The 26342-nt window shown below is 38.1% G+C and overlaps 1 protein-coding gene across 1 annotated transcript; it reads left to right on the forward strand.

The window, feature by feature from the left end:
* Positions 1–15: 15 nt before the first annotated feature.
* Positions 16–26052, forward strand: LOC118800383 (NLR family CARD domain-containing protein 3-like). The gene is made up of 9 exons (XM_036560591.1): positions 16–95; positions 9518–9801; positions 10012–10086; positions 11373–13128; positions 14361–14534; positions 21039–21212; positions 22193–22366; positions 22926–23099; positions 25853–26052. Exons 2-9 carry the CDS (start codon positions 9666–9668, stop codon positions 26025–26027), a joined length of 2838 nt encoding a protein of 945 aa, XP_036416484.1. The 5' UTR covers positions 16–95; positions 9518–9665; the 3' UTR covers positions 26028–26052.
* The last annotated feature ends 290 nt before the right edge of the window (positions 26053–26342 follow it).

Here is a 26342-nt window from a genome sequence, read left to right on the forward strand (position 1 = left end):
TTGGAAACTGGCCCAAAACAGTTTAGATGAAAGTGAAATACAGCAGCTTCATTTAGTGAAGTGAGGAACATAAAGTCCTTCGGGAGAGAAAGACGGTGAGTCTGTTTGTCTGAGCTGTAGTTTATTACTATATTAATATGCAGTAGATAAAGATCAGTTCAGTGGGTTTTTACTGAAGTTTTCTTAACCGAACTAACTTTCTGACCTGATGACCTGAATATTTCCCTGTAAGTGAACAGCCTGATGAGGCAGATTTTATATCATGTATGATTTTATAATATCGTTGTTCCTTCTGTTAAGAAATCCTCATATTTTTTTACTCAGTAGTTTTTGCTTGATTCCGTTGTTTTGATGTGACAGCACTCAGTAGAGAACTGACCCTTTTCACAAACAGTTATGTTTACCTTCAGTTAGCATTAGCTTCCAGCAGGCTGAACAGCCCAGATAGTGAGCTTATCTCTGCCTGCTGGTTTGGTGACCACTGCTGGTCCACCCAGATTACTGTCCTGCATATGAATTATATGTATTAATCTCCTTAAACAGATTTTAAATACACACCACTTTTTATTATGGAAAATAAACTAAGTCAAACATTACAAACAACTGAGAGAAAAAAAATTACTAAGCCTAATATAAATTGATTTTGTTAAAAATGTTGCTGATACTGCACTAAATTAAAATGATTTACTAAATTAATATGCAAAAGATAGCAAAAGAAAGAAATGAAGGGAAATATAAATAACTTGAGTGATGAAAAGTGGCATTTTGTCTGACACTCTGCGTATCGTAGCGATCAAACACTAACCTTCGACATCCATATTTTAGTTTTTGTTTACTGTCACAACAAACAGTGAGAGTAAGAGTCAGATCAAAGTGCTGAACAGAGCTAAAATGCTGTGTGTGGGGTAGCCCTGTTTACTGCTGCTCACATCATGCTTACATGATGGGCTGGTCAGCTAGCTAACAGGCTAATCAACTCCTCTATTATCACAACCTGAGAATTAAAGTACTTTCTGTATGATTCACTGTTAAACTGCAGTATAAATAAGTGTCTTACACGTTTCAAAAGTGATTTAGTTCTACTCTAAATATTATTGAACTCAGGCTGAACCTCAAATAGTGTTCAGTGTAAGTTCTGAAATTCTGGCTTCTGCACCAGTGCACTATTTGTCCAGTATGGACATGACTGAATCTCTAATGACTGTTTGTCAGATTATTGATGCTATTATATATTAATATTATGCAATGTTTGGGTTCAGGAGGCAGTATTTTAATTTATTTGTAGTGCACTATGTAGGGAGCTATTTGAGGTTCAGCCTCAGCCTGGGGATAAAGGACGTTAGCTTGATGCTAAATAAGACTGGAAATCACAGAGACACTAAAGTAAATTAATAAAACTTTCTATGAATGTCGCATTTGTAAGCATCTATAAACACATTTATAACATGTTATAATGTATTCATAAGGCGTTATAAATGTGGTTATAAATATTTATAAAAAGAATTACACTGAATTACACTTTATAGCCATGTTTATTATACATTATGAATTGTTAATATAATGGATTATAAGTAGTGTTAATAACATGTTATAATGTCAGTGCCAAAGAAGTCAGTCCCAGCTTGGAGAGCGTAAAGACAAATACCAAGCTAACGGTGGTGAACATTACCTTTCCCACATTGGGTAAAACACTGATGGCAGCTCTAGTTTAAACTCTGACATTTGAAGCCTGTAATGAGCTTTACTGTGAATGTTTTAGTGTTTCAGTAAATCCTTCAGTAAATACTTCAACTTGAAGCCTCACTCTGAACACTGGAGGAGGCTTTAGTACAGTACGCTTCACTTTACTTAGAGCGGACAAATATGACTTATGAGCTCTTATAATTTGTTATGATCAGTACTTATAATGCATTACATTAACAACTCATAATGCATAATAAACATGGCTATAACGTATAATGCATTTTTATAAATATTAATAGCTATGTTTATAATGTCTTATGAATGCATTATAACATGTTATGAATGTGTTTATAGATGCTTACAAAAGACATTCATAGAAAGTGTTACCCATTTTATCAACACTACTTAATATAATGCATTATAACAATTCATAATGTATAATAAACATGGCTATAAAGTGTAATTAATTTTTATAATTTATAATTTTTATAATGTTTATAATCATGTTTATAATGCCATATGAATGCATCATAACATGTTATAAATGTGTTTATAGATGCTTACAAACGTGACATTCATAGAAAGTGTTACCGTGTACTGTACTAAAGCCTCCTCCCGTGTTAAGACTGAGGCTTCAAGCTGAAATATTTACTGAAGGATTTACTGAAACACTAAAACGTACACAATAGAGCACATTACAGGCTTCAAATGTCAGAGTTTAAACTAGGGCTAGGGCCGTTAGCTTGGTATTTGTTTTTACTTTACGCTCTCCAAGCTGGGACTGACTTCTTTGGCACTGACATTATAACGTCATTACCACTACTTGCATTATATAAACAATTCATAATGTATAATAAACATGGCTATAAAGTGTAATTCAGTGTTCTGAGCGTTATAAAAAAATATTTTTTATTAATATTTATAACCATGTTTATAATGCCTTATGAATACATTATAACATGTTATAAATGTGTTTATAGATGCTTACAAATGCGACAACCATAGAAAATGTTACCAATAATTCCTTAGTAATGCATTAGGAACATCTAATAAACATTACTAAACATTTATAAGGTCTTGTTTAGTGAATTTAATATACCTGATGTAAAGTGAAAACCAATCAATCCTTAGTAATGCATTAGGAACATCTATTAAACATTACTTAACATTTACAAGGTTTTCTTCAGTGAATTTAATATACCTGATGTAAAGTGAAAACCAATCAATCCTTAGTAATGCATTAGGAACATCTATTAAACATTACTTAAGGTTTATAAGGTCTTGTTCAGTGAATTTAATATACCTGATGTAAAGTGAAAACCAACAATTCCTTAGTAATGCATTACAAACATCTATTAAACAATACTAAACATTAATAAGGTTTTGTGAATTGACTGTACCTGATATAAAATGAAAGATTAGTACTGTATTACGAAAGTAGTAGATACTTTAATGCTATAATCTGAAAGCATTACACAATGAAAAACAACAAACAATGTTTACTTTCACATACAGCTACCCAATAGAAATAGAAAAGAGGGTAAAATTGACAAAACATAGGCTTTTTATTACTGACCTGTGACCATGTTTTAACAGAACTCTGCAATAAACACGTTTTCAATATACCTTTTAAATAAACCATTTTTTCTGTATATACGAAACATTCAGTTCACAGCATCTTTAAACTAGAATTTGCCTAACTTACCACAAAATTACATGTTGCAACTGAAAAAGAGGTTCCCTGAGTTTTAAAAAGCACCACATCCACATAATGTTAGCCTAGTTGTTCTTTTAAATAGGAAGCAATTTCCCCTCTATTTCAGATTTGAAATTTTCTCAGCAGTGCTTTTGTCTGACTCTATTGTATCTTTGCACTTTTTAGCAAAGTCTAACAACTTCTCTTTTTTTCCACATTCATCACAAAGCTTGCGGTATGTCTCTGGTGCAGCAAGGGATAGCTCTGCAATGGAAGCAGTCTGTGCAATTGTGTTGTGGTCTACCCCATATTATTTTGTGTTTCCTTTCATATATATGGCCAGCACTTTTTCATATCTTCATATCACCTCAGCAGGATCACCAACTAAAGAAAAGAGAAGACAGAAACACTGACATCGCTCTCTAAAAGAAACCTGTTTAAAACTCAAATAGAAAGTGTTTAAGTGGATGTTGTATAAATTAGTACCATTACATTAGTTAATCTTATTCAGTTAATGCAAAAATGGTACCTCCATATATTATTCATTGTAGCTAGCTCTGACTATGCAGCTATTGTTCAGTGGTAGTAGCAAATAAACAAAGGAACAGACAATCATTAACAGTACTGTGTTACCCACAGCTGGTATATACACTATATGGACAAAAGTATTGGAAAACCTGGTCATTCATTTGGACATATAGGGTGTGTCTCAAAACCTAGTGAGCCCTACAGAGACAGCATTTTACGTCACAATATGCGCTCCCGACAAGAAGGCTGTCCCAATTCTTAGATATCTCAAATATGCTGCCTACTGAGGTCTCATTTTGGCCCAATATCGAGAGAGCATCGGATGTTTCCTCAGCCGCTGAGGCAATCCCGCGATGCAGCGCAGCACAACTGTTCTTTGAAGATGGCGGACAGAAGCGCTTTGCTAAGCAGCAACGTAATCTTCAAAACGTAAGTTATTCTGGTTTTCTGGTCATAAAGGTGCACAAATAGCCCATAGTTTACAATTTAGGTCCATCAATGACCATTTTACAGTTTTTGAACCACCAGTCCATTAGCATGCATGCTAGCGGATTTTGAAGCTTTAGGCATGCTTTGAATAGCCAGTTAGCCAACAAACTTGCTGGCTAATGTCCAAGTAGCTTAACTAGTGACCGGTTTTGTTAAACGTTAACGTTAACTAATGATGAGGTAGCGCAATCTAATTGTTGATCTGTTTGCTTGTGTTTTGAATGATTTGGCAGAATAATGAGGGTTAAATGGTGCTTTTCTGTAAATTCAATAATGGTTAGATGGCTAACACTAGCTATTTAGTTGTCCATGTTCGCGTACACGCATTGTTTCCCCCTTTCCAAGGATCAGATCAGCACTAAGTAGAAGTAATTTGCTTGTGTGGTTGAGCACTTTCCTATTCTGGTTAGAATTTAAGTTACCTATTCTCTAAAAAAAGGAAAAAAAAAAATATTTTATTTGCTTGTTAATAGGACCATCCTTTGAAATTGGGGCTTCAGAAAAAGGTGGCACAAACTAAAAAAGAAATACAAGGTGAATTCCAAGACAGAGGTGAAGATTCATAGAAGATTAGTATTGTAATTAAAAACTTTTTTTAAATTTATCTCTTTTAAACCTGCATTTTAAGCATCATTTAAATATTTAAAAATGCTTGAGTATAATTCAGCTCGGCAAAGGAAAGCAAACTGAGGTTAGATTACACTGTAGAACTACAGAGTGAAACTACACGGTCAGTGGAGCTGAGAAAAAGGATAAAGAATGTAGGTACAAAGAGGTGGACTTAAGGAAGTGGCTGGTCCGTGTGTATATGAATATTTATGTAGTTTGGTTGTTAATTGATTATTTAAATAATTACTGTATTATTGTATATAGCTGTATAAATAGTTTTATTGCTAGTGAATGACAAACTGTATATTTATTTATTAATTTGTGTACTTGTGTGTAACCAGTCAGCAGAATCCAGATGCTTGCAGATTAAACTGATAAGATCGTTTTTATTAACTCTAGGCAAAAACATTGTCAAAATACAGGCGGGGGTCAAAACCGAGAAATTTAATAGGATCACGAAAGTGACCATAACTCGAGGCGATCAAAACAAAAGGGCAAGGCAAAAGATGAGGTCAAAAAAGCAGGCAAAAAGATTCCAAACACAGATCCAAAATCCGGGCAACAGTACAAAAAGGAACAGGCAAAGGGCAGAGTCAAAAACGAAGCACTGGTCAGTAATCAGAATAATACAAGAAGCACTGGTCAGTAATCAGAATAATACAATCAGAAATAACACTCAGTATGTTCTCAGGGAAGCAATACCTCACACTGATACGGGCTTATATACTACTCTAACCAGATCATATGACATAGACACACAGGTGAAGCCAGTCAATTCTCAGGAGATTGGGAGCGCTGATAGGTGTGTGAGAGCTTGTCAGAAGTCATATGATTCCCTTATGGGTAATGGAGTCCACTTCAGACTCCGATTGAGAAGGGAAGTTCGAAGTCACGTGATCTTCCAAAGGAGCTTGGGAAATGAAGTCCGATTCAGTCTGGGAGTTCGTACAATGAGTGACATTGTGTATCATTGTTCTGTTTGGTTAATGCAAGTTATCTGCAGTAGTGTGAGGTTTGTGTACATTTTAATTTGATGTATGTATTAGCGTGTATGTCGTTAAAATATTCAAAACAAATAAAACCGTATCTGTTTTTAAAAGTCATTTTCTCAAACGGGCAGCTAGAAGATGAATGAACTTTGTATGATGTGGAGAAAGGGTTTACTGTTGATCTCCGCCCGCTCCAGACTGCTTAGAGGAAAGTTTACATTTGTAAATTATAACTGTTCAAGAGCAGCAAGTAGTGCTCGAATTCTTTAATTTCAGCATTTGACCACAACTGTTGTCTATTTTGCTGTTTCATTCAGAGCAAATGCAATTAAAATCGCTATATAAACTGCCAGAGCAGATCCATGTTGGCTAATTGTGTTTCTGGCGGCTGAGGTAAGTAAGCGTCGGTCTCGTGCAGTGGGCGGGAACAAGTGGTGACGTCACTGCTGTCTAATTAGAGCGTCTCAGTTATCTGTCTTATAAGGATAGATGACGGTTGGAATGCTGCCTACTTAGACAGCTGCCTATGTAGAGAGCTCACTAGGTTTTGGGACACACCCATAGTGTAGCATGATCAACCCACCCCTATGCTGTACAGTTAGCAAGGTGTTCTTTTCATAAAATGTGGTTTCTCTTTTTCTCCAAATGTTCTTATGTAATCTTACGTAATTATGTAATAATTATTTGCGTAATGTGTCAGGGGCACGTGCTTACCACGATGGAAGGTGACCCCTTTCTTCTCCTTCTTCCTTCTTGCTTTTTCTTCTCAAATGAGGAATCAGTTGTGACAGAATCAGAGAAGGATTGTGAAGAATCAAATGAGCTGGAATCTATGATGACTGTTTTTCTTTCTTTTGATTTCATCCTCCTCATTCTCCCCCGTGATCTTGTTGGCTAAAATCAACATCAACAACAACAAGAAATGAGTAAACAAACATGAACACTTTTACATATTCATCTAAAGCCTGAGTAGACTGATAAATCAATGTGATGATCAGTTATTAATCTCAGCGTTACTGAGCTCTGCTAAAGCCTGAGTAGACTGATAAATCAATGTGATCAGTTATTAATCTCAGCGTTACTGAGCTCTGCTAAAGCCTGAGTAGACTGATAAATCAATGTGATCAGTTATTAATCTCAGTGTTACTGAGCTCTGCTAAAGCCTGAGTAGACTGATAAATCAATGTGATGATCAGTTATTAATCTCAGCGTTACTGAGCTCTGCTAAAGCCTGAGTAGACTGATAAATCAATGTGATCAGTTATTAATCTTAGCGTTACTGAGCTCTGCTAAAGCCTGAGTAGACTGATAAACCAACGCGATCGATTATTAATCTTAGCGTTACTGAGCTCTGCTAAAGCCTGAGTAGACTGATAAACCAATGCGATCGATTACTAATCTCAGCGTTTCTGAGCTCTGCTAAAGCCTGAGTAGACTGATAAACCAACGCGATTGATTATTAATCTTAGCGTTACTGAGCTCTGCTAAAGCCTGAGTAGACTGATAAACCAACGCGATCGATTATTAATCTTAGCGTTACTGAGCTCTGCTAAAGCCTGAGTAGACTGATAAATCAATGTGATCAGTTATTAATCTCAGCGTTACTGAGCTCTGCTAAAGCCTGAGTAGACTGATAAATCAATGTGATCAGTTATTAATCTCAGCGTTACTGAGCTCTGCTAAAGCCTGAGTAGACTGATAAATCAATGTGATGATCAGTTATTAATCTCAGCGTTACTGAGCTCTGCTAAAGCCTGAGTAGACTGATAAATCAATGTGATCAGTTATTAATCTCAGTGTTACTGAGCTCTGCTAAAGCCTGAGTAGACTGATAAATCAATGTGATCGGTTATTAATCTCAGTGTTACTGAGCTCTGCTAAAGCCTGAGTAGACTGATAAATCAATGTGATCAGTTATTAATCTCAGCGTTATTGAGCTCTGCTAAAGCCTGAGTAGACTGATAAATCAATGTGATCAGTTATTAATCTCAGCGTTACTGAGCTCTGCTAAAGCCTGAGTAGACTGATAAATCAATGTGATGATCAGTTATTAATCTCAGCGTTACTGAGCTCTGCTGAAGCCTGAGTAGACTGATAAATCAATGTGATGATCAGTTATTAATCTCAGTGTTACTGAGCTCTGCTAAAGCCTGAGTAGACTGATAAATCAATGTGATGATCAGTTATTAATCTCAGTGTTACTGAGCTCTGCTAAAGCCTGAGTAGACTGATAAATCAATGTGATCGGTTATTAATCTCAGCGTTACTGAGCTCTGCTGAAGCCTGAGTAGACTGATAAATCAATGTGATCGGTTATTAATCTCAGCGTTACTGAGCTCTGCTAAAGCCTGAGTAGACTGATAAATCAATGTGATCGGTTATTAATCTCAGCGTTACTGAGCTCTGCTAAAGCCTGAGTAGACTGATAAATCAATGTGATCAGTTATTAATCTCAGTGTTACTGAGCTCTGCTAAAGCCTGAGTAGACTGATAAACCAACGCGATCGATTATTAATCTTAGCGTTACTGAGCTCTGCTAAAGCCTGAGTAGACTGATAAATAAACTTTATCAGTTATTAATCTCAGTGTTGCTGAGCTCTTTTGAGATTATCACACTAATAATTCAGTAGTCGATATGCTTACAAGTGATCTTAGCATCAATGTTGTGGAGCAGCAGTAGACTGAAGCAGAAGCTGAGACAAAAAAAATATTAAGAATTTGTAAGCTTCATTTAAATCATAAGTGGATTTTGCACAAAGATTCCAGGAAAAAAGATTCTCCATGTACCATATCAGTATGCATTGTAAATGCATTCTAAATGTATTCTGAATATGTTAGTTTTCTTTATATATTGTAATGGAATACATTACTGCACACATTTTAGACAGTGTAGTATTTAGTATTCAGCCAACACTACTTTCTCAAAGTTTCCCAACATTGTCAGTGTGCAGTTCTGGTCTTGTGTGATGTGTTTTGTTATTTAACTGGTTCAAACAGAATCATATTGTATGAACTCTCTGCACCATACAGTGACAAAATTCAGTTTTCACAAATTATTGTATAGTTTTGAGTGTTTCATTTTGCATACAATCTGAGGTGTTTTGCTCTGTGTGTGTATGGCTGTATAATTGTGTGTAGTGTTTAGACAAAATGAGCCCTGTTTTCAAAATCATGCTTAAGCAATTGTAAAAAACTGTATAAATACACATGCTAAACACACACACACACACACACACACACACACACACACACAACATACATACACTACATACACATTAAACACACATTAAATATACACACTACACTCAAACTATGCAAACACTACACAGACATACAGACTATACACACGCTAAACACACATGCACATTAAATATACACACTACACATTCTAAACACTCACATTACACACACACACACACACAAATCTTCCCTCTCTCTTTGTCTTACTCTCCTCTTTTTGTACTTTCTCTCTCTCTTTGTCTCTCTTTGTCTCTCTGTCTCTCTCTCTCCCTCTCTCTCTCAGTGAAACTCTGTTTAGTGAAGAGAGGAACTCGGTGAGTCTCGGGGAACGCTGGCCTTTTTGTGATGAGAGGATTAAAAATAGTTATTGTATGTGAAGTCACTGAAGTACCACAGTACACGTCCTGCCTTAGTGACTAGAGACTTTTCAGATGGAAACGTCCACCCCAGCTCACACTGGTCCTGTTCAGACCAACATGACAGCTAAGACAGGAGGAGCCATCTGTGCTCCTGTTCTCCAGGGGAATAATATTCAAGGCCCAGTGAATGTTACCTTTATTCAGAGAGGTGAGTGATGTAGTATAAGAAACTGTATGTAAATAAATGGTTGTTTTTTAGGTTATATATAAGTTTATCATATACACATATTTGATGAATTATTTATGCATCAGTCTTTTTTTATTTTGGAGGTGGTATACAGAAATACAGCTCACTGATTACTGTTAGTTTTAAGCTGCTTTGATAAAGTTCTAATATTTCCAGTTGTCTCTCCTCCAGTTCAGGAAGTTTCCAGTTCAAGCCCCAGTGCAGTTCAGGCTGGAGGCTCTCCTGGTGCTGCTGCTCTCACTGAAGGTAACATCTTAATGTACCATCACTGGTTACGTACTATTTATTCATTTCAAAGTTCTGTAAATAAACACGTTTTCTATCTAAACCTAAACAATATTAACAGGGGAACACATGTCATTGATAAGCCTACCATGCATTTTAAGGAGAGAAAATACATCAAAATATCTATATTTATATCAGTGGTGACAGGTCTGGCCTGCAGGCAGGACTCTTTTAATATGGAGCAATGCTGCTGTAATACATGCAGAATGTGGTTTGACATTGTCTTGCTGAAATAATCAAGGCCTTCCCTGAAAAAGACGTCATCTGGATGGCAGCATATGTTTCCAAAACATGTATATATCATTCAGCATTAATGGTGCTTCACAGATGTGCAGGTTACCCATGCCATGTGCACTAATGCCCCCTATACCATCATGAATTTGTGGATGCAGTGGTGAACTGTTTTCACAGACAGTGGTTTTCAGAAGTATTTCTGAGCCCATGCAGTGATTTCCACTACAGAATCATGTCTGTTTTTAAAGCAGTGCTGTCTGAGGGCCCAAAGATCACAGCCATCAAATACTGGTTTTTGGCCTTGTCCCTTACATACAGAGATTTATCCAGATTCTCTGAATCTTTTAATGATATTATGTACCGTAGATGACGTAAAGCAAAAGTTTGTTTGTTTTACATTTTGCACAGCACCTCAACTTTTTTGGAAATGGGGTTGTAAAAATAATCTACATTTTTATTAAAATATTGATGAATACACTGGTAATATTGATCAGATATTTTAATAATGACATAGTAGACTGTCTACATTATAGGAAGTATTCACTCCTTGGAAATATTTGTGTTTCATTAATATAGAACATTGAATCAGAGAGTGTTTAATTTTTTACACAGATCAACAGAAGCAAACAACTTAATGTCAAAATGAAAAGAGATCCCTGCAAAGAGATTTAAATTAATTACAAATGTAAAACACAAAGTCCTTGATTGCATAAGCATTTATTTCCACCAAGCTGGTTTTGAGTAGACACACTTTAGAAAAAAGTCAAAACCTTGAGTCTGTTGCTAAGGAATGATTAATATATTATATTTTCATATTCCAGAAACCTAAGCACTTTCAAACAATCTCAAACACTCCCAAACACAAGTATTTGTTGTTGTTGTGGTCTGTGTCAACTATTAGAAACGATGATTATGATTGATGAAGGAATCTGGCAGTCAAACAACATTTTGAACAAAATTTTATTGAAACATTTGCAAACATTAAAAATATGTTGTCTGTGTGCATTTCTCAGATTTGATCACTATATACAAACAAGAACTGGAGAAGAAATTTTGCAGGTTTAATGAAGGAATCTCCCAGCATGGAAGATCAACCCTTCTGAGTGAGATCTACACAGAACTCTACATCACAGAGGGATTGAGTGGAGAGGTCAATAATGAACATGAGGTCAGACAGATTGAGGCAGCATCCAGGAGACCAGCAACACAGGAGAAACCCATCAAATGCAATGACCTCTTTAAAGACAGACCCATCAGAACTGTGCTGACTACAGGAGTTGCTGGAATTGGAAAAACAGTCTCAGTGCAGAAGTTCATTCTGGACTGGGCTGAAGGAAAAGCAAACCAGGACGTCCACTTCATATTTCCACTTCCTTTTAGGGAACTCAGTTTGATAAAGGAAAGGCTCAAGCTGATGGAGCTTCTTCATTGCTTTTTCCCAGAAATAAAAGAACTGAGATCAGTAGACAGTAATGCCCACAGAGTCATGTTCATTTTTGATGGTCTGGATGAGTGTCGACTTCCTCTAGATTTCCAGAACAATGAGAGCTTGTGGAATGTAACAGATTCAGCCTCAGTGGATGTGCTGCTGACAAACCTCATCAAGGGGAACCTGCTTCCCTCTGCTCTCCTCTGGATAACCTCTCGACCAGCAGCAGCAAATCAGATCCCTCCTGAATGTGCTGACCTGGTAACAGAGGTACGAGGGTTCAGTGACCCTCAGAAAGAGGAGTACTTCAGGAAGAGAATCAGTGACCAGAGCCTGGCCAATAAAATCATCTCACACATGAAGTCCTCAAGAAGCCTCTACATCATGTGCCACATCCCAGTCTTCTGTTGGATTACAGCCACTGTTCTAGAGAGAGTGTTGGGTGGAGCAGAGAGTGGAGAGATCCCCAAGACTCTGACTCAAATGTTCACCCACTTCCTGATCTTTCAGATCAAACACAAGGACCAAAAGTACCATGGGAAATGTGACACTGATCCTCAGCAGACTAGAAAGATGATTCTGGCAGTGGGAAAACTGGCTTTGCAACAGCTGGAAAAAGGCAACCTGATCTTCTGTGAGGAAGACCTGAGAGAGTGTGGTATTGATGTCAGAGAAGTGTCAGTGTGCTCAGGAGTTTGTACCCAGATCTTCAGAGAGGAGTTTGGGCTGCACCTGGGGAAGGTGTTCAGCTTTGTGCACCTGAGTGTTCAGGAGTTTCTGGCAGCTTTATATGCATTTCTCTGTTTCATCAGCAGAAATAAAACAAAACCACTGACCACTGATCTCTCTGTCATTTTCAAAAAGTCAAAAATGTCAGACTTCCTCAAGTCTGCAGTAGACAAGGCCTTAAAAAGTAAGAATGGACACCTGGACCTTTTCCTCCGCTTCCTTCTGGGCCTCTCACTGGAGTCCAATCAGACTCTCTTACAAGGCCTATTGACCCAGACAGGAAGCAGCTCTCACAACAAAAAGGAAACAGTCCAGTACATTAAGGAGAAGATCAGGAAGAATCCCTCTCCAGAGAAATCCATCAATCTGTTCCACTGTCTGAATGAACTGAATGATCATTCTCTAGTGCAGGAAGTGCAAACATACCTGAGTAAAAGCAGTTACGACCGTCTCTGTGGAGCTAAGCTCTCTCCTGCTCAGTGGTCAGCTCTGGTGTTTGTGTTGCTGAACTCAGAAGAGGAGCTGGATGAGTTTGACCTGAGTAAATATAACAAGTCACAGGAATGTCTGCGTAGACTTCTACCAGTGATCAAAGCATCTAGAAAAGCTGTGTGAGTATTTTTAGTCATAAAGATGTTACTACACTTTAATCACTTTACAACAAATCACTGGATGTTTTATCACTGTTCCGCTTTGTGCACTGGAGTATGAAAAATAAACAAAAGTAAAGTGGAAATGACATGTCGATGTGCTTTTCATGAAGGAAAATTAAAATCTCATTTGGCCACCCTGGGGATGCATTTTAGTGAAAAGCGTAAATAGAATCCTGCCAAAGTTTATCCAGATATGATCCAGACATGAAACATATGTCAATGCAAGGTGTAAACCCATCTATGACTACAGTGTTGTGTATTCAACATTTCACATATTGTGCTGCTCTAAATCCTATTAAACAGGACTAGTGTTATGCTCTCTATGTTACGATGAAGTTGGGAAGTGTTTCAACGTACTGGCAATATCCACAGTAAACTCAGAAAAGCTAATTGTGGTGTAATTTATCATGATAGTGATAAATATTTGTTACATTGGTGTTCAATTCTATTTTAGTATTCACAAGCTTCGTCTTTTTTTTCATGCCAAAATTTTTATTGGCATAAAAATCGTTGTATCCTGATCTACAAGAAGGTTCATCAGCCATTAAAAAACAGGGAAAGTTACTACATGGAAAATGTTAAAAGTAAATAAATTTAAGCATACCCACCACCTCACCTCAGAGTGGCAAAAACTGCACCACTTTGTACATGAACATTGAGGCTAAAAAAGCAAAGATGCCAGAGAAATCACATGTCGGAACACTTTTAATTATCAAATGATAGGAGACACATTCAAACAATCTCAGTAGCTTAGTTTTGCTACTTGCTACAGAGGTAACTGTTTATCAGTGATGATGCAAATACATTGGTTGGTTCAAGCAATGATACAAAAATGTAAAACAATAAATGATGATAAAAATAAAAACATTCATGAAAGTGAAATGTATCTTGAGCCTTTACTTATCGAATAGTTGAATATTCAAGATTAAAGTTGATAGTATATTCAAAAATTACAATATTTTATAGTTGCAGCCCTTTTATAAAATATATAAACATAAATGTTATTTTTCAGAGTATTCAGGTACTCACTTGGAAATACTAATGAATATTCAAAGCCTGTGAAATGCTGTTAAGGACAGCGTTAAATATTTATTATAGTATAACATATCAGTGTTACTCATTGTGTCTGTGTGTGTGTGTGAGAGAGAGGGGGGGGGCAGTGATCTGATATATTGTCATTCTTTCCCCAGGCTGAGTGACTGTAATCTCACAAAGAAAAGCTGTGCAGCTCTGTCTTCAGCTCTCAGCTCAGAGAACTCTAGTCTGAGAGATCTGGACCTGAGTCACAATAAACTAAAGAATTCAAGAATGAAGCTTCTCTCTGCTGGACTGGAGAATCCACACTGTAAACTGGAGATACTGAGGTGAGGTCATCACTTGTTTTCTTATGATGCAGATCACATCCACCTCCACACACAACTCCCCACAATCACTTCCTCACTAAACAAATCCCTCACACACTTATCTTTTGGTGTGTCTGTTTTTATAATATCCAGATGTGCATGTTTTTATTAATATGAGGGCAAAACAGCACGCAGGAGTGATAAAGTGACCATTTGCAGTTGCATGTATTATTTATGTGTTATATCAACAGAAAAAAGTTAATGTTTGAACTAGTACAAGATTGAATCCACAGAGATACAGTCAAAAATAGGATGAAACCTTAAAGTATAGCAACTCACACATAACAGATATGAACACCTACTTTACTGTAGGTTAGTGTTCAAAAAGCTACATGACAAATACATCAGCCTTTCATGACAATTGATATAAACCTACATAAACATTCATGAAGTCTTATTCCAGTGAGCAGCAGTTGTTTAAAGTTGTTAAAGGCTGATTTTGTAAACTTCCATGTCAAACTGACGTAACACCCACATCGAGTGACACAGGTTTTTGTTGACATTAGATTGTGTCATGAAACTTCCTGGGGTGAAATGACACAGCAGAGCGATTTCACTGTCATTAGCTTAGCTGTGGTTTAGATTTTAGCCTGATTGACATGGGGTCTTAAACTGTCAATCCTGTCTTCTCAGCAGCTGCAGTTTAAAGTGGATCTGGGGTTTAAACTAAACCCCATTGCTGTGTCTTTTAAAAATCACACCATTAAAAATCTGCCATTAGGTGGTGCTGTATCAGGTTTAACTGAGGTTTATCTTAAATCTGCCAAAGACTTATAAGGTTTATGGCAAGATTACTGTAATTGAAGCTTAGATGTTTGAATATTTTATACCTTCTTGTGGAAGTATGTCTTGTGGACTTCATGGCATGTTTAAATTGATTAAATACAATATTGTTTAACACACTGAGATGTCATATTCAACTAGAGGGAGGGTTAATCACTGCAGTCTTTATTAGGCTTTTTTAGAAGGTATTGTTGCAAAAGCTAAAAATGACCCGTGTTTAGGTGATTACTATTACTGAGTCAAAGGGGAAACAGTAGGAGACACACATCTCATCTTAGCAAACATTTATTCTTTGTTTCCCCACCACTTCACGCAAGAAAAGGAAGAAAGAATGAAACAGTGCAGTAGCCAGGCTGATCAATTCAAAACAATATGCAATGACTGCTAAGTGTCTTACCTGCAGTGTCTTCAGTCAGGGTCAGTGTGCAGTACTGATGTCAGACAGCTGTGCAGCTCCTTGTGAGTGTGGGACATGGGGCTTGACCCGGTCAATCACCAAATTGTGGAGTAGTACACAAATGAGTATGATGCTGCTTGCCCCATGTGGGTGAGGCAAGGGCAAGTAAAGCGGGCAGCACTTCACCGTAAGCCCCTAAACTCAAGTCCAGTCATTCCACCCACTCAATGTCATTTAGTTTCATGTTGACTAATCCTTTAAAATGTGCTGTGAATACTTGAGTGAGTGGCTACTTGGTTTTAGTTGATGTGTTTTAAATTGCGACTAGTAGAAATAAAAGTCATAATGTTGTACACAGATCCAGTGACATGCTAAGACTTTGTGTAATTTCCTTTTTGATCTTGGTACAAACTTGTGGAGTTCACGGCAGCTTGAGTGCACGTTGAGGGGGACATACTGCATCAAATACTGAAAAATTCTGAAATTCATTCATATTTGAAAGATTCTACTTTGTATTTATTGTTATAATTGGATAACGTCATTTGTAATGAAAAATGTTGTAATGGGTTAGAAAAACAATGTAAAATAGAAGAATTTTCACTAGTCTCAGACCCCACTGTGTGTGTGTACATATACACACACCCACACACACACATACACATACACACATGCACACACACACTCATACAGTACCATTCAAACGTTTGGACACACCTTCTCATTCAGTGTTTTTTCAGTATTTTTATTATTTTCTACATTGTAGATTAAAATCAAGACATCAAAACTATGAAGGGACACATATGGAATTATGTAGTAAATGAAAAATGTTAAACAAATCAGAATGTTTTACACTTTAGATTGTTCAAAGTAGCCACTTTTGCTTTGATGACAACTTTGCACACTCTTGGCATTCTCTCAGCTTGATGAGGTCACCTGGAATGGTTTTAATTAAAAGCTGTTAATTAATTTAGATGGTACACTTCCTTTATAGTTTTGATGTAAGTATATATAATATATATTTAATATAATATATATAATTCTATTTATTTTCATGCACAGAAGAAACATTAGTTATCATCACACTGCACAGCTAGGACAGAGAAAAACAAATAAGTAAACAGAAGAAAACAGTAAAAAGTTACTGTGAAATACAATGACACCGAGAATTATCAGTAAAAAGAAACAAGATACTTATTGTATGAGAAAAATAAAGTTGCTTTGAAAAAAAAACACTTCTCATTGCATATATACGTAAAGTAATATATGAAGTAAAAAATAGTAAAAAAAAAAATACCCATTTAAATGTCTAACATTACTAATTTTTTGAACTCAAGAAAAATTCTGTATTTTTCTCATCAGTGCAATAAAATGTAATATGTAAAAATGTCTAAAATGTGGACATCCAAAGCACAAACATAAGATAAGATGGTAACACTTTCTATGAATATCACATTTGTAAGCATCTATAAACACATTTTTAACATGTTATAATGCATTCATATGGCTTTATAAACATGATTATAAACATTTATAAAAATGAATTACACTTTATAGCCATGTTTATTATACATTATGAATTGTTAATATAATGCATTATAAGTAGTGTTGATAACATGTTATACTGTCAGTGCGAATGAAGTCAGTCCCAGCTTGGAGAGCGTAAAGACAAATACCAAGCTAACGGTGGTGAACATTACCTTTCCCACATTGGGTAAAACACTGATGGCAGCTCTAGTTTAAACTCTGACATTTGAAGCCTGTAATGTGCTTTACTGTGAATGTTTTAGTGTTTCAGTAAATCCTTCAGTAAATACTTCAACTTGTAGCCTCACTCTTAACACTGGAGGAGGCTTTAGTACAGTACGCTTCACTTTCCTTAGAGTGGACAAATACGACTTACGAGCTCTTATAATGTGTTATGAACAATTCATAATGCATAATAAGCATGGCTATAATGTGTAATGCATTTTTAATAAATATTTATTGCCATGTTTATAATGCCTTATGAATGCATTATAACATATTATGAATGTGTTTATAGATGCTTACAAAGGTGACATTCATAGAAAGTTTTACCGATAAGATTCACATGAGGACATACAGAGAAGAAAATAAGCTCACCTTATCACAAGTACGTGGCTCATATGTTGCTCCTCAGAAAGACAACAGTGTTTGTTGAAAGGAAAAGTGGCACGAGTCATTTTCACGACATCAAATAAAAATAATAATAGTGCCAAATGTATATTACATTTTGCACATATCCATTTAGCAAACGTGTGTTATTAGAGCTAATAATAATAAAAGTAAATAAAAAATGTGTGAACTTTCAGGCTACAACTCAAAATTAAACAAAGTGCATTTACTGTCAGATCTAAATGTTTGTATATTTAATGTGGTTCAGAATCCAGAACTTTTGACAGCTGAGCAGCTCTTAGAAGCTGTAAACATCCCTGTAGAGCTCCTCGTTTTGCTCTTTCAGATTCAGCACTTGGCGGTTGTTGTAATCCTGTATGGAGAAGCTGCAGCTGAGACTCATGTTTTCTCCTCACTCTGATAAATCAGACATTCAGTGAAGTCTTCACAAATGAGTTAGCATATCTGAGGTTTAGCATGGCTATCTGATACTCTGGTGCAGTGTCACTGCACTCTCACCGTTCAGTCAGTCACTCTTTACTCACCATCCTTGTACTCGACTTTTAAACTGAAGTGTTTCCAAACAGGAGATTAATGCTATTTCACTTCCCTTCTTCCAGCTAAAGCTCGTTCTCTCTGCTCGCCATTTCAAACAGCTCAGCTTATCAACCATCCAAGGTAGACAAAAATGAAGGTAGCTTCTTATTCACCTTCTTGCTTGAATTTTCTCAGGTGCCAGAGTGTAACTGCTGCACCAGTTAAGGTGAACAGAAAATTCAGGTAAGAAGCTGGAGAATAAGAAGTTAAGTTCAACTTCATCCAAAGTGGACTAACCAAACCATTTTTTTCCAGTTCAGAGAGCTACACAGAGGAGTTTATGTTTGTATTTATCAGTTTTAGGGATGTCATGGATTCTTTTAAAAAGAACTATAGAAAACATTTCTGTTATCCTGTTATTGTATAGCATGAAGTCTAGCTGTATTTGATCGTATGATCTCAAGATGCCCATTTAAAAAATAAGTATATTAACACATCAGGACACTCCTATATTAACCTCTCATCTCATGTGACTTCGACCTAATATATCAGAGTCAGAAAAAACATTTTTCTCTTAAAATGAAACCGCGCCATATAGTGGCCATATAATGGAATAGTCAGTACATAAAAGAAGAACCATCAGGACCACTGTCTCTCAACCAAAGTAAGTGTGAGAGAGAGAGAGGCAGGGATACAGTTAAGGTGTGTGTGTGTGTGTGATGTGATCAGTAGAGTGTGAGTGATGTGATCAGTAGAGTGTGTGTGTGTGTGTGTATGATGTGATCAGTAGAGTGTGTGTGTGTGTGTATGATGTGATCAGTAGAGTGTGAGTGATGTGATCAGTAGAGTGTGTGTGTGTGTGTGTATGATGTGATCAGTAGAGTGTGAGTGTGTGTGTGTATGATGTGATCAGTAGAGTGTGTGTGTGTGTGTGTATGATGTGATCAGTAGAGTGTGAGTGTGTGTGTGTATGATGTGATCAGTAGAGTGTGAGTGATGTGATCAGTAGAGTGTGTGTGTGTGTGTGTATGATGTGATCAGTAGAGTGTGTGTGTGTGTATGATGTGATCAGTAGAGTGTGAGTGATGTGATCAGTAGAGTGTGTGTGAGTGATGTGATCAGTAGAGTGTGTGTGTGATGTGATCAGTAGAGTGTGTGTGATGTGATCAGTAGAGTGTGTGTGTGTGTGTATGATGTGATCAGTAGAGTGTGTGTGTGTGTGTATGATGTGATCAGTAGAGTGTGAGTGTGTGTGTGTATGATGTGATCAGTAGAGTGTGAGTGTGTGTGTGTATGATGTGATCAGTAGAGTGTGTGTGTGTGTGTATGATGTGATCAGTAGAGTGTGAGTGATGTGATCAGTAGAGTGTGTGTGAGTGATGTGATCAGTAGAGTGTGTGTGTGATGTGATCAGTAGAGTGTGTGTGAGTGATGTTATCAGTAGAGTGTGTGTGTGATGTGATCAGTAGAGTGTGTGTGTGTGATGTGATCAGTAGAGTGTGTGTGTGTGATGTGATCAGTAGAGTGTGTGTGTGTGATGTGATCAGTAGAGTGTGTGTGAGTGATGTGATCAGTAGAGTGTGTGTGAGTGATGTGATCAGTAGAGTGTGTGTGTGTGATGTGATCAGTAGAGTGTGTGTGTATGATGTGATCAGTAGAGTGTGAGTGATGTGATCAGTAGAGTGTGTGTGTGTGATGTGATCAGTAGAGTGTGTGTGTGATGTGATCAGTAGAGTGTGAGTGTGTGATGTGATCAGTAATGTGTGTGTGATGTGATCAGTAGAGTGTGTGTGATGTGATCAGTAGAGTGCGTGTGTGATGTGATCAGTAATGTGTGTGTGATGTGATCAGTAGAGTGTGTGATGTGATCAGTAGAGTGTGTGATGTGATCAGTAGAGTGCGTGTGTGATGTGATCAGTAGAGTGTGAGTGTGTGATGTGATCAGTAATGTGTGTGTGATGTGATCAGTAGAGTGTGTGTGATGTGATCAGTAGAGCGTGTGGGTGAGTGATGTGATCAGTAGAGTGCGTGTGTGATGTGATCAGTAATGTGTGTGTGATGTGATCAGTAGAGTGTGTGATGTGATCAGTAGAGTGCGTGTGTGATGTGATCAGTAGAGTGTGAGTGTGTGATGTGATCAGTAATGTGTGTGTGATGTGATCAGTAGAGTGTGTGTGATGTGATCAGTAGAGCGTGTGGGTGAGTGATGTGATCAGTAGAGTGCGTGTGTGATGTGATCAGTAGAGCTTGTGTGGGTGAGTGATGTGTTCAGTAGAGTGTGTGAGTGATGTGATCAGTAGAGCGTGTGTGGGTGAGTGATGTGATCAGTAGAGTGTGTGAGTGATGTGATCAGTAGAGTGTGTGTGGGTGAGTGATGTGATCAGTAGAGTGTGTGTGAGTGATGTGATCAGTAGTGTGTGTGTGTGTGTGTGTGATGTGATCAATAGAGTGCGTGTGGGTGATGTGATCACTAGAGTGTTTGTGTGTGTGATGTGATCAGTAGAGCGTTTGTGTGTGTGATGTGATCAGTAGAGTGTGTGTGGGTGATGTGATCACTAGAGCATTTGTGTGAGTGATGTGATCAGTAGTGTGAGGATTTTTTCTCCTCTCTGCAGGCTGAAGCACTGTAGTATTACAGGTGACAGCTGTGTTACTCTGTGTAAAGCTCTAAAATCAAACCCATCTCACCTGAGAGTGCTGGACCTGAACTTCAATAAACCAGGAGAGTCAGGAGTGAAGGAGCTCTCTGATCTACTGGAGAATCCACACTGTAAACTGGAGAAACTAGAGTGAGTTGCTGACTTACTGTCTCTACACACACACACACACACACACACACACACACACACAGACACACACATACATACACACACACACACACACACACAGATACTCACACAAACAATTTCACAGTTTCAGCGTTACTTTCTATCAACCAAAATATATGTGTGTGTGTGTGTGAGTGAGTGAGAGAGAGAGAGAAAGAGAGAGAGAAGAGAGAGAGAGAGAGAGAGAGAGACAGTAAGGATGTGTGGACAGATCAGGGTGCAAAAAAACTAATTGGGAAATTAAGATGATTCCTAAAGACTATGTTATAAACATAACATCTTACATATCATCACTGTCACAACAAAACTTTGTATCTTGAAACTGATAACTTTACTGGAGAAGGCAAAACGTTCTTACTTTTGAACGGTAGTCAACTGAACTAGATTTTTAAAGTAATTTTGGAACATTTCTATTGGTCAGCTTATCATGAAATTTCAGAATATTGTAAAGAGCAGCTCTCATTTTCAAATTCTGTCCAAAACAACAATATATGTCAAATTCTATCCAAAACAACACAAATGGAGACAGGAGGTTTTGTTCTGACAGCAGCAATATGAAACTACTCCAGAATAATCCGCCAACCAAAATATCCAGCTGACAGTGGTCCTGTAGTCTAAACTGACCGCTGATAAAGAACTAGAGCACAGTAGAACTGGTGAAAAGTCCACCTAAGAATTGTTCATTCTTAGCATATCTTAGCATTCTAAAGCCATATCCATATCCTAAAGCACACATCCGTATATCCAAATGCATATATGAAAAAATAGATATAGGAGATATTTAATCAATGCCATATTTGACTCTGTGCTGTTTTGTGGTGGTAATGGTGACAATTTTGTTATGCTGAGAGAGGGGGATACACTTTGTGTGATTGTGTGTGTGTATGTGTGTGAGAGAGTGTGTGTTTATCTAGAAATATGAGTTTTTATTCTCTCTGCAGACTGTGGGACTGTAGTATTACAGATGAAGGCTGTGTTGCTCTGTTTAATGCTCTAAAATCAAACCCATCTCACCTGAGACAGCTGAACCAGGACTACAATAAACCAGGAGAGTCAGGAGTGAAGAAGCTCTCTGATCTACTGGAGGATCCACATTGTAAACTGGAGAAACTACAGTGAGTTACAGACTTACTGTCTCCACACACACACACACACACACACACACATACACACACACACACAGTATCTTTATCTGTCTCTCTCACACACACATTCTCACAGACACATACACATACTAATACAGATACACACTTTGTGTGTATTTGAGTGTGTGTGTGTTTGTGTTGATCTGTAAGTTTGAGTTCTTCTCTCTGCAGGCTGTTTAACTGCAGTATTACAGAAGAAGGCTGTGCTGCTCTGTTTAAAGCTCTAAAATCAAAGTGTGTGTGTGATGTGATCAGTAATGTGTGTGTGATGTGCTCAGTAGAGCGTGTGTGTGATGTGATCAGTAGAGCGTGTGTGATGTGATAGAGAGTGTGTGTGATGTGATCAGTAGTGTGTGTGTGTGTGATGTGATCAGTAGAGCGTGTGTGATGTGATAGAGAGTGTGTGTGATGTGATCAGTAGTGTGTGTGTGATGTGATCAGTAGAGCGTGTGTGATGTGATCAGTAGTGTGTGTGTTTGATGTGATCAGTAGAGTGTGTGTGATCACACTCTCTGTCTTCTCTCTGCAGGCTGTTTAACTGCAGTATTACAGAAGAAGGCTGTGTTGCTCTGTTTAAAGCTCTAAAATCAAACCCATCTCACCTGAGAGAGCTGGAACTCAACCACAATAAATCAGGAGAGTCAGGAGTGAAGGAGCTCTCTGATCTACTGGAGGATCCACACTGTAAACTGGAGAAACTAGAGTGAGTTGCTGACTTACTGTCTCTACACACACACACACACACACACACACAAATATACACAAGTATGTAGTTTTAATATTACACAGTGACTGACATTAACCTTTTTCTGAGATTTTATAAAACATAGAAATTGGAACATGATAATAATAGTAATATTAATAATTTTCTGTCTAAAACCTGATGACATGTTATTATTTCAGCAATACACAAACAAAACCACAAACAGAACATAGAACACATACACATACAGTCTCTATCTCTGCTGTTTACCATTCAGACAGTGGAGATAGCGGTGGCGAGGGGCGAGGACACAAACTAGTTAGCTCGTCGAGAGGAAGTTTCTGAGTGTGAAAGATTTACATTTACTGCATTTAGCAAACGTTCTTATCCAGAGCAAATTACAAGAAGTGCTTTGTCTATCTGGAGAAAGTATCTTTGCTAGTTGCCAATAGATTAGAGAGAAAGCCAGTCCTGAGCTCAGATACTGCTAGAAACAAAAAGTCACTGTTGAGTTAAACACAGAACAGTGCAATACAATACAATACAATTAATACATAATATAGTGCTCATTTAAGTGCTGTAAAAAGAGACGGTCTTCAGTCTGCATTTGTAAACAGTAAAAGACTCAGTTGTACGGACAGCCAGTGGGAGTTCCTTCCACCACCTGGGTGCCAGTACAGAGAACAGTCTTGATGCTTGTCTTCCACGCACGGTGAAGGATGGCAGGTCAAGCCGAGCTGTACTCGAAGCTCGAAGGGCTCATGGTACAGTTCAAGATTTCACCATTGCCATCAAGTAGGTAGGGGCTGGTTCATTTTTGGCTTTGTAGGCAAGCATTAGGGTTTTAAATCTGATGCAGCTACAGGAAGCCAGTGAAGGGAGCGCAGCAGTGGGGTGACGTGGCTGAACTTGGGGAGATTGAAGACGAGCCGTGCTGCTGCATTCTGGATAAGGTGCAGAGGCCTGCATGGGAAGACCAGCCAAGAGTGAGTTGGAGTAGTCAAGCCTTGAGATGACAAGAGACTGCACTAGCAGACAAGAGACTGCACTATCACCTGGGGTGCCTCTCGAGTGAGAAAGGGTCAGATCCACTGGATGTTGTCCGAGTTAGGTTCACGATGTGAGCTGAGAACAATAACTGGCCATCCAGAATCACATCAAGACTTCTTGCCTCTTCAGACGGAACAATCAGAGAGTTCTCGAATGAGATGGTGAGATCATGATGTGGACCTGTAGTTGCAGGGGTGAATAGCAGCTCAGTCTTGCTAGCATTGAGCTTCAGGTGGTGAGCTGCCATCCATGAAGAGATGTCAGACAGACATGCCGAGATGTGACTGGAAACCTGTGTGTCATAGGGTGAGAAAGAAGGCATTAGTTGAGTGTCATCAGCATAACAGTGATAAGAGAAGCCATGAGATGATATTACATCACCAAGAGAGCTAGTGTAAAGAGAAAAGAGAAGCGGACCTAGCACCAAGCCTTGTGGGACACCAGTGGAGAGCCTACATGGAGAGAATTTGGACCCTCTCCATGTTACCTGATAAGAGCGATCCTCCAGATAGGACTTGAACCACTTCCATGCGTAGCCAGTGATTCCAAGGTTGGTGAGGATGTCCAGAAGGATTGTATGGTTGACTGTGTCAAAAGCTGCTGAGAGGTCAAGAAGAATCAGGACAGATGACAGTTTGGCTGATCTTGCTGACTGGAGCTTCTTGGTCACTGCTATAAGAGCAGTTTCAGTTGAGTGCGCTGGTTTGAAGCCAGACTGGTTGGGGTCCTGGAGCTGGTTCTGTGTGAGAAAGAGAGAGTTGATTATAGACTGCACATTCAAGAATTTTTGAAAGGAAAGAAAGGAGTGATACCGGTCTGTAATTGTTGACATCAGAGCTGTTAAACGTGGGTTTCGTCAGGATGGGAAGTACTCTTGCAGTCAAGCAAACCTGTGCCACCACCCCTGCCGGACTGTCTCGGAGAATGGGAGAAGTGAAAGGCAGAGGACAGGGCTGCTGGAGTCGCCGAGTTCATGGGAGTGATCCAAGTCTCCATCAACTCCAGAAAGTGCAGTGAATTGAAGGATGCGAGGGCTGAAATGAAGTCTGTCTTCTGCACAGCGGATTGGCAATTCCAAAGCCCACCTGCCACACTGGTCTGAGATTCTGATGACCGTGGGGGATAGGTGAGGTTAAAGGAATTACAGGTCCTGCGATGATGAAGCGTTCTATGTGATCTGTGGGATGAGTAAACAGGTATTGTAAAGCACATGTTGGACGCAACAAGAGAGTAATTAGGACATAAAGAGGTAATGAAGGATAACAAAGTGATACTTAGCCAACGTTCAGCAGTCACATCTCTGTTGATGATGGATGAGGGTTGCTACAGACCACTACATACAAGCTTATTACTAACAGATTTAGAATCTGTTAGTAATAAGCTTGTATGTAGTGGTCTGTAGCAACCCTCATCCAGAGAAAGTCTCAATTCAGAGCTTACATTTACCAATAGAAAGACAATATTCAATTAGCAGACAAGCAAAATTAGGCCACACTGTAAACTGAAGAAACTAGTGACTGTCTTGTGTGTATAACACAGACACACACTCACACACAACTACTCACAGATACACCAGTCAACCAACATGTATGTGTGTTATGTATGAGAGAAATATACATTAAATGTATAAAGTGGTGTGTGTGTGTGAGAGAGAGTTTATGTTGAGCTGTAAGTGTGGTGAGTTTTTCTGCTTCTCTCTGCAGGCTGCGTAACTGCAGTATTACAGGTGAAGGCTGTGCTGCTCTGTTTAAAGCTCTAAAATCCTCATCTCACCTGAGAGAGCTGGACCTGAGCGACAATAAACCAGGAGAGTCATTAAAGAAGGAGCTTCCTGATCTACTGAAGGATCCACACTGTAAACTGGAGAAACTAGAGTGAGTTACTAACTTACTGTCTCAATTTTTGTATATTACTAATGTGTGTGTTAAATCAAATCAAATCAGATTTATTGTCACATCACAAGAGTACAGGGACACAGGTGAGTGAAAAACTTGAGTGCGAGTTCCACGAATTATGCAGAGAACAGTATTTACACATAGATAAACAAAACTATAGATAGGATAGAAGAATAAACCAGTAACATTTAGTGCAAAAAGAGTTAAAAACAAACACAAAAACAACAAAAAACTGCAAAAGTAAGCGGGAGCTCGCAACACGGCAGCCATACTCGGCGCCATCTTGAATTAATCGTAA

This window comes from Colossoma macropomum, unplaced genomic scaffold (assembly GCF_904425465.1).
Source record: "Colossoma macropomum unplaced genomic scaffold, Colossoma_macropomum, whole genome shotgun sequence".
In the NCBI taxonomy this organism is placed as follows: Eukaryota; Metazoa; Chordata; class Actinopteri; order Characiformes; family Serrasalmidae; genus Colossoma; species Colossoma macropomum.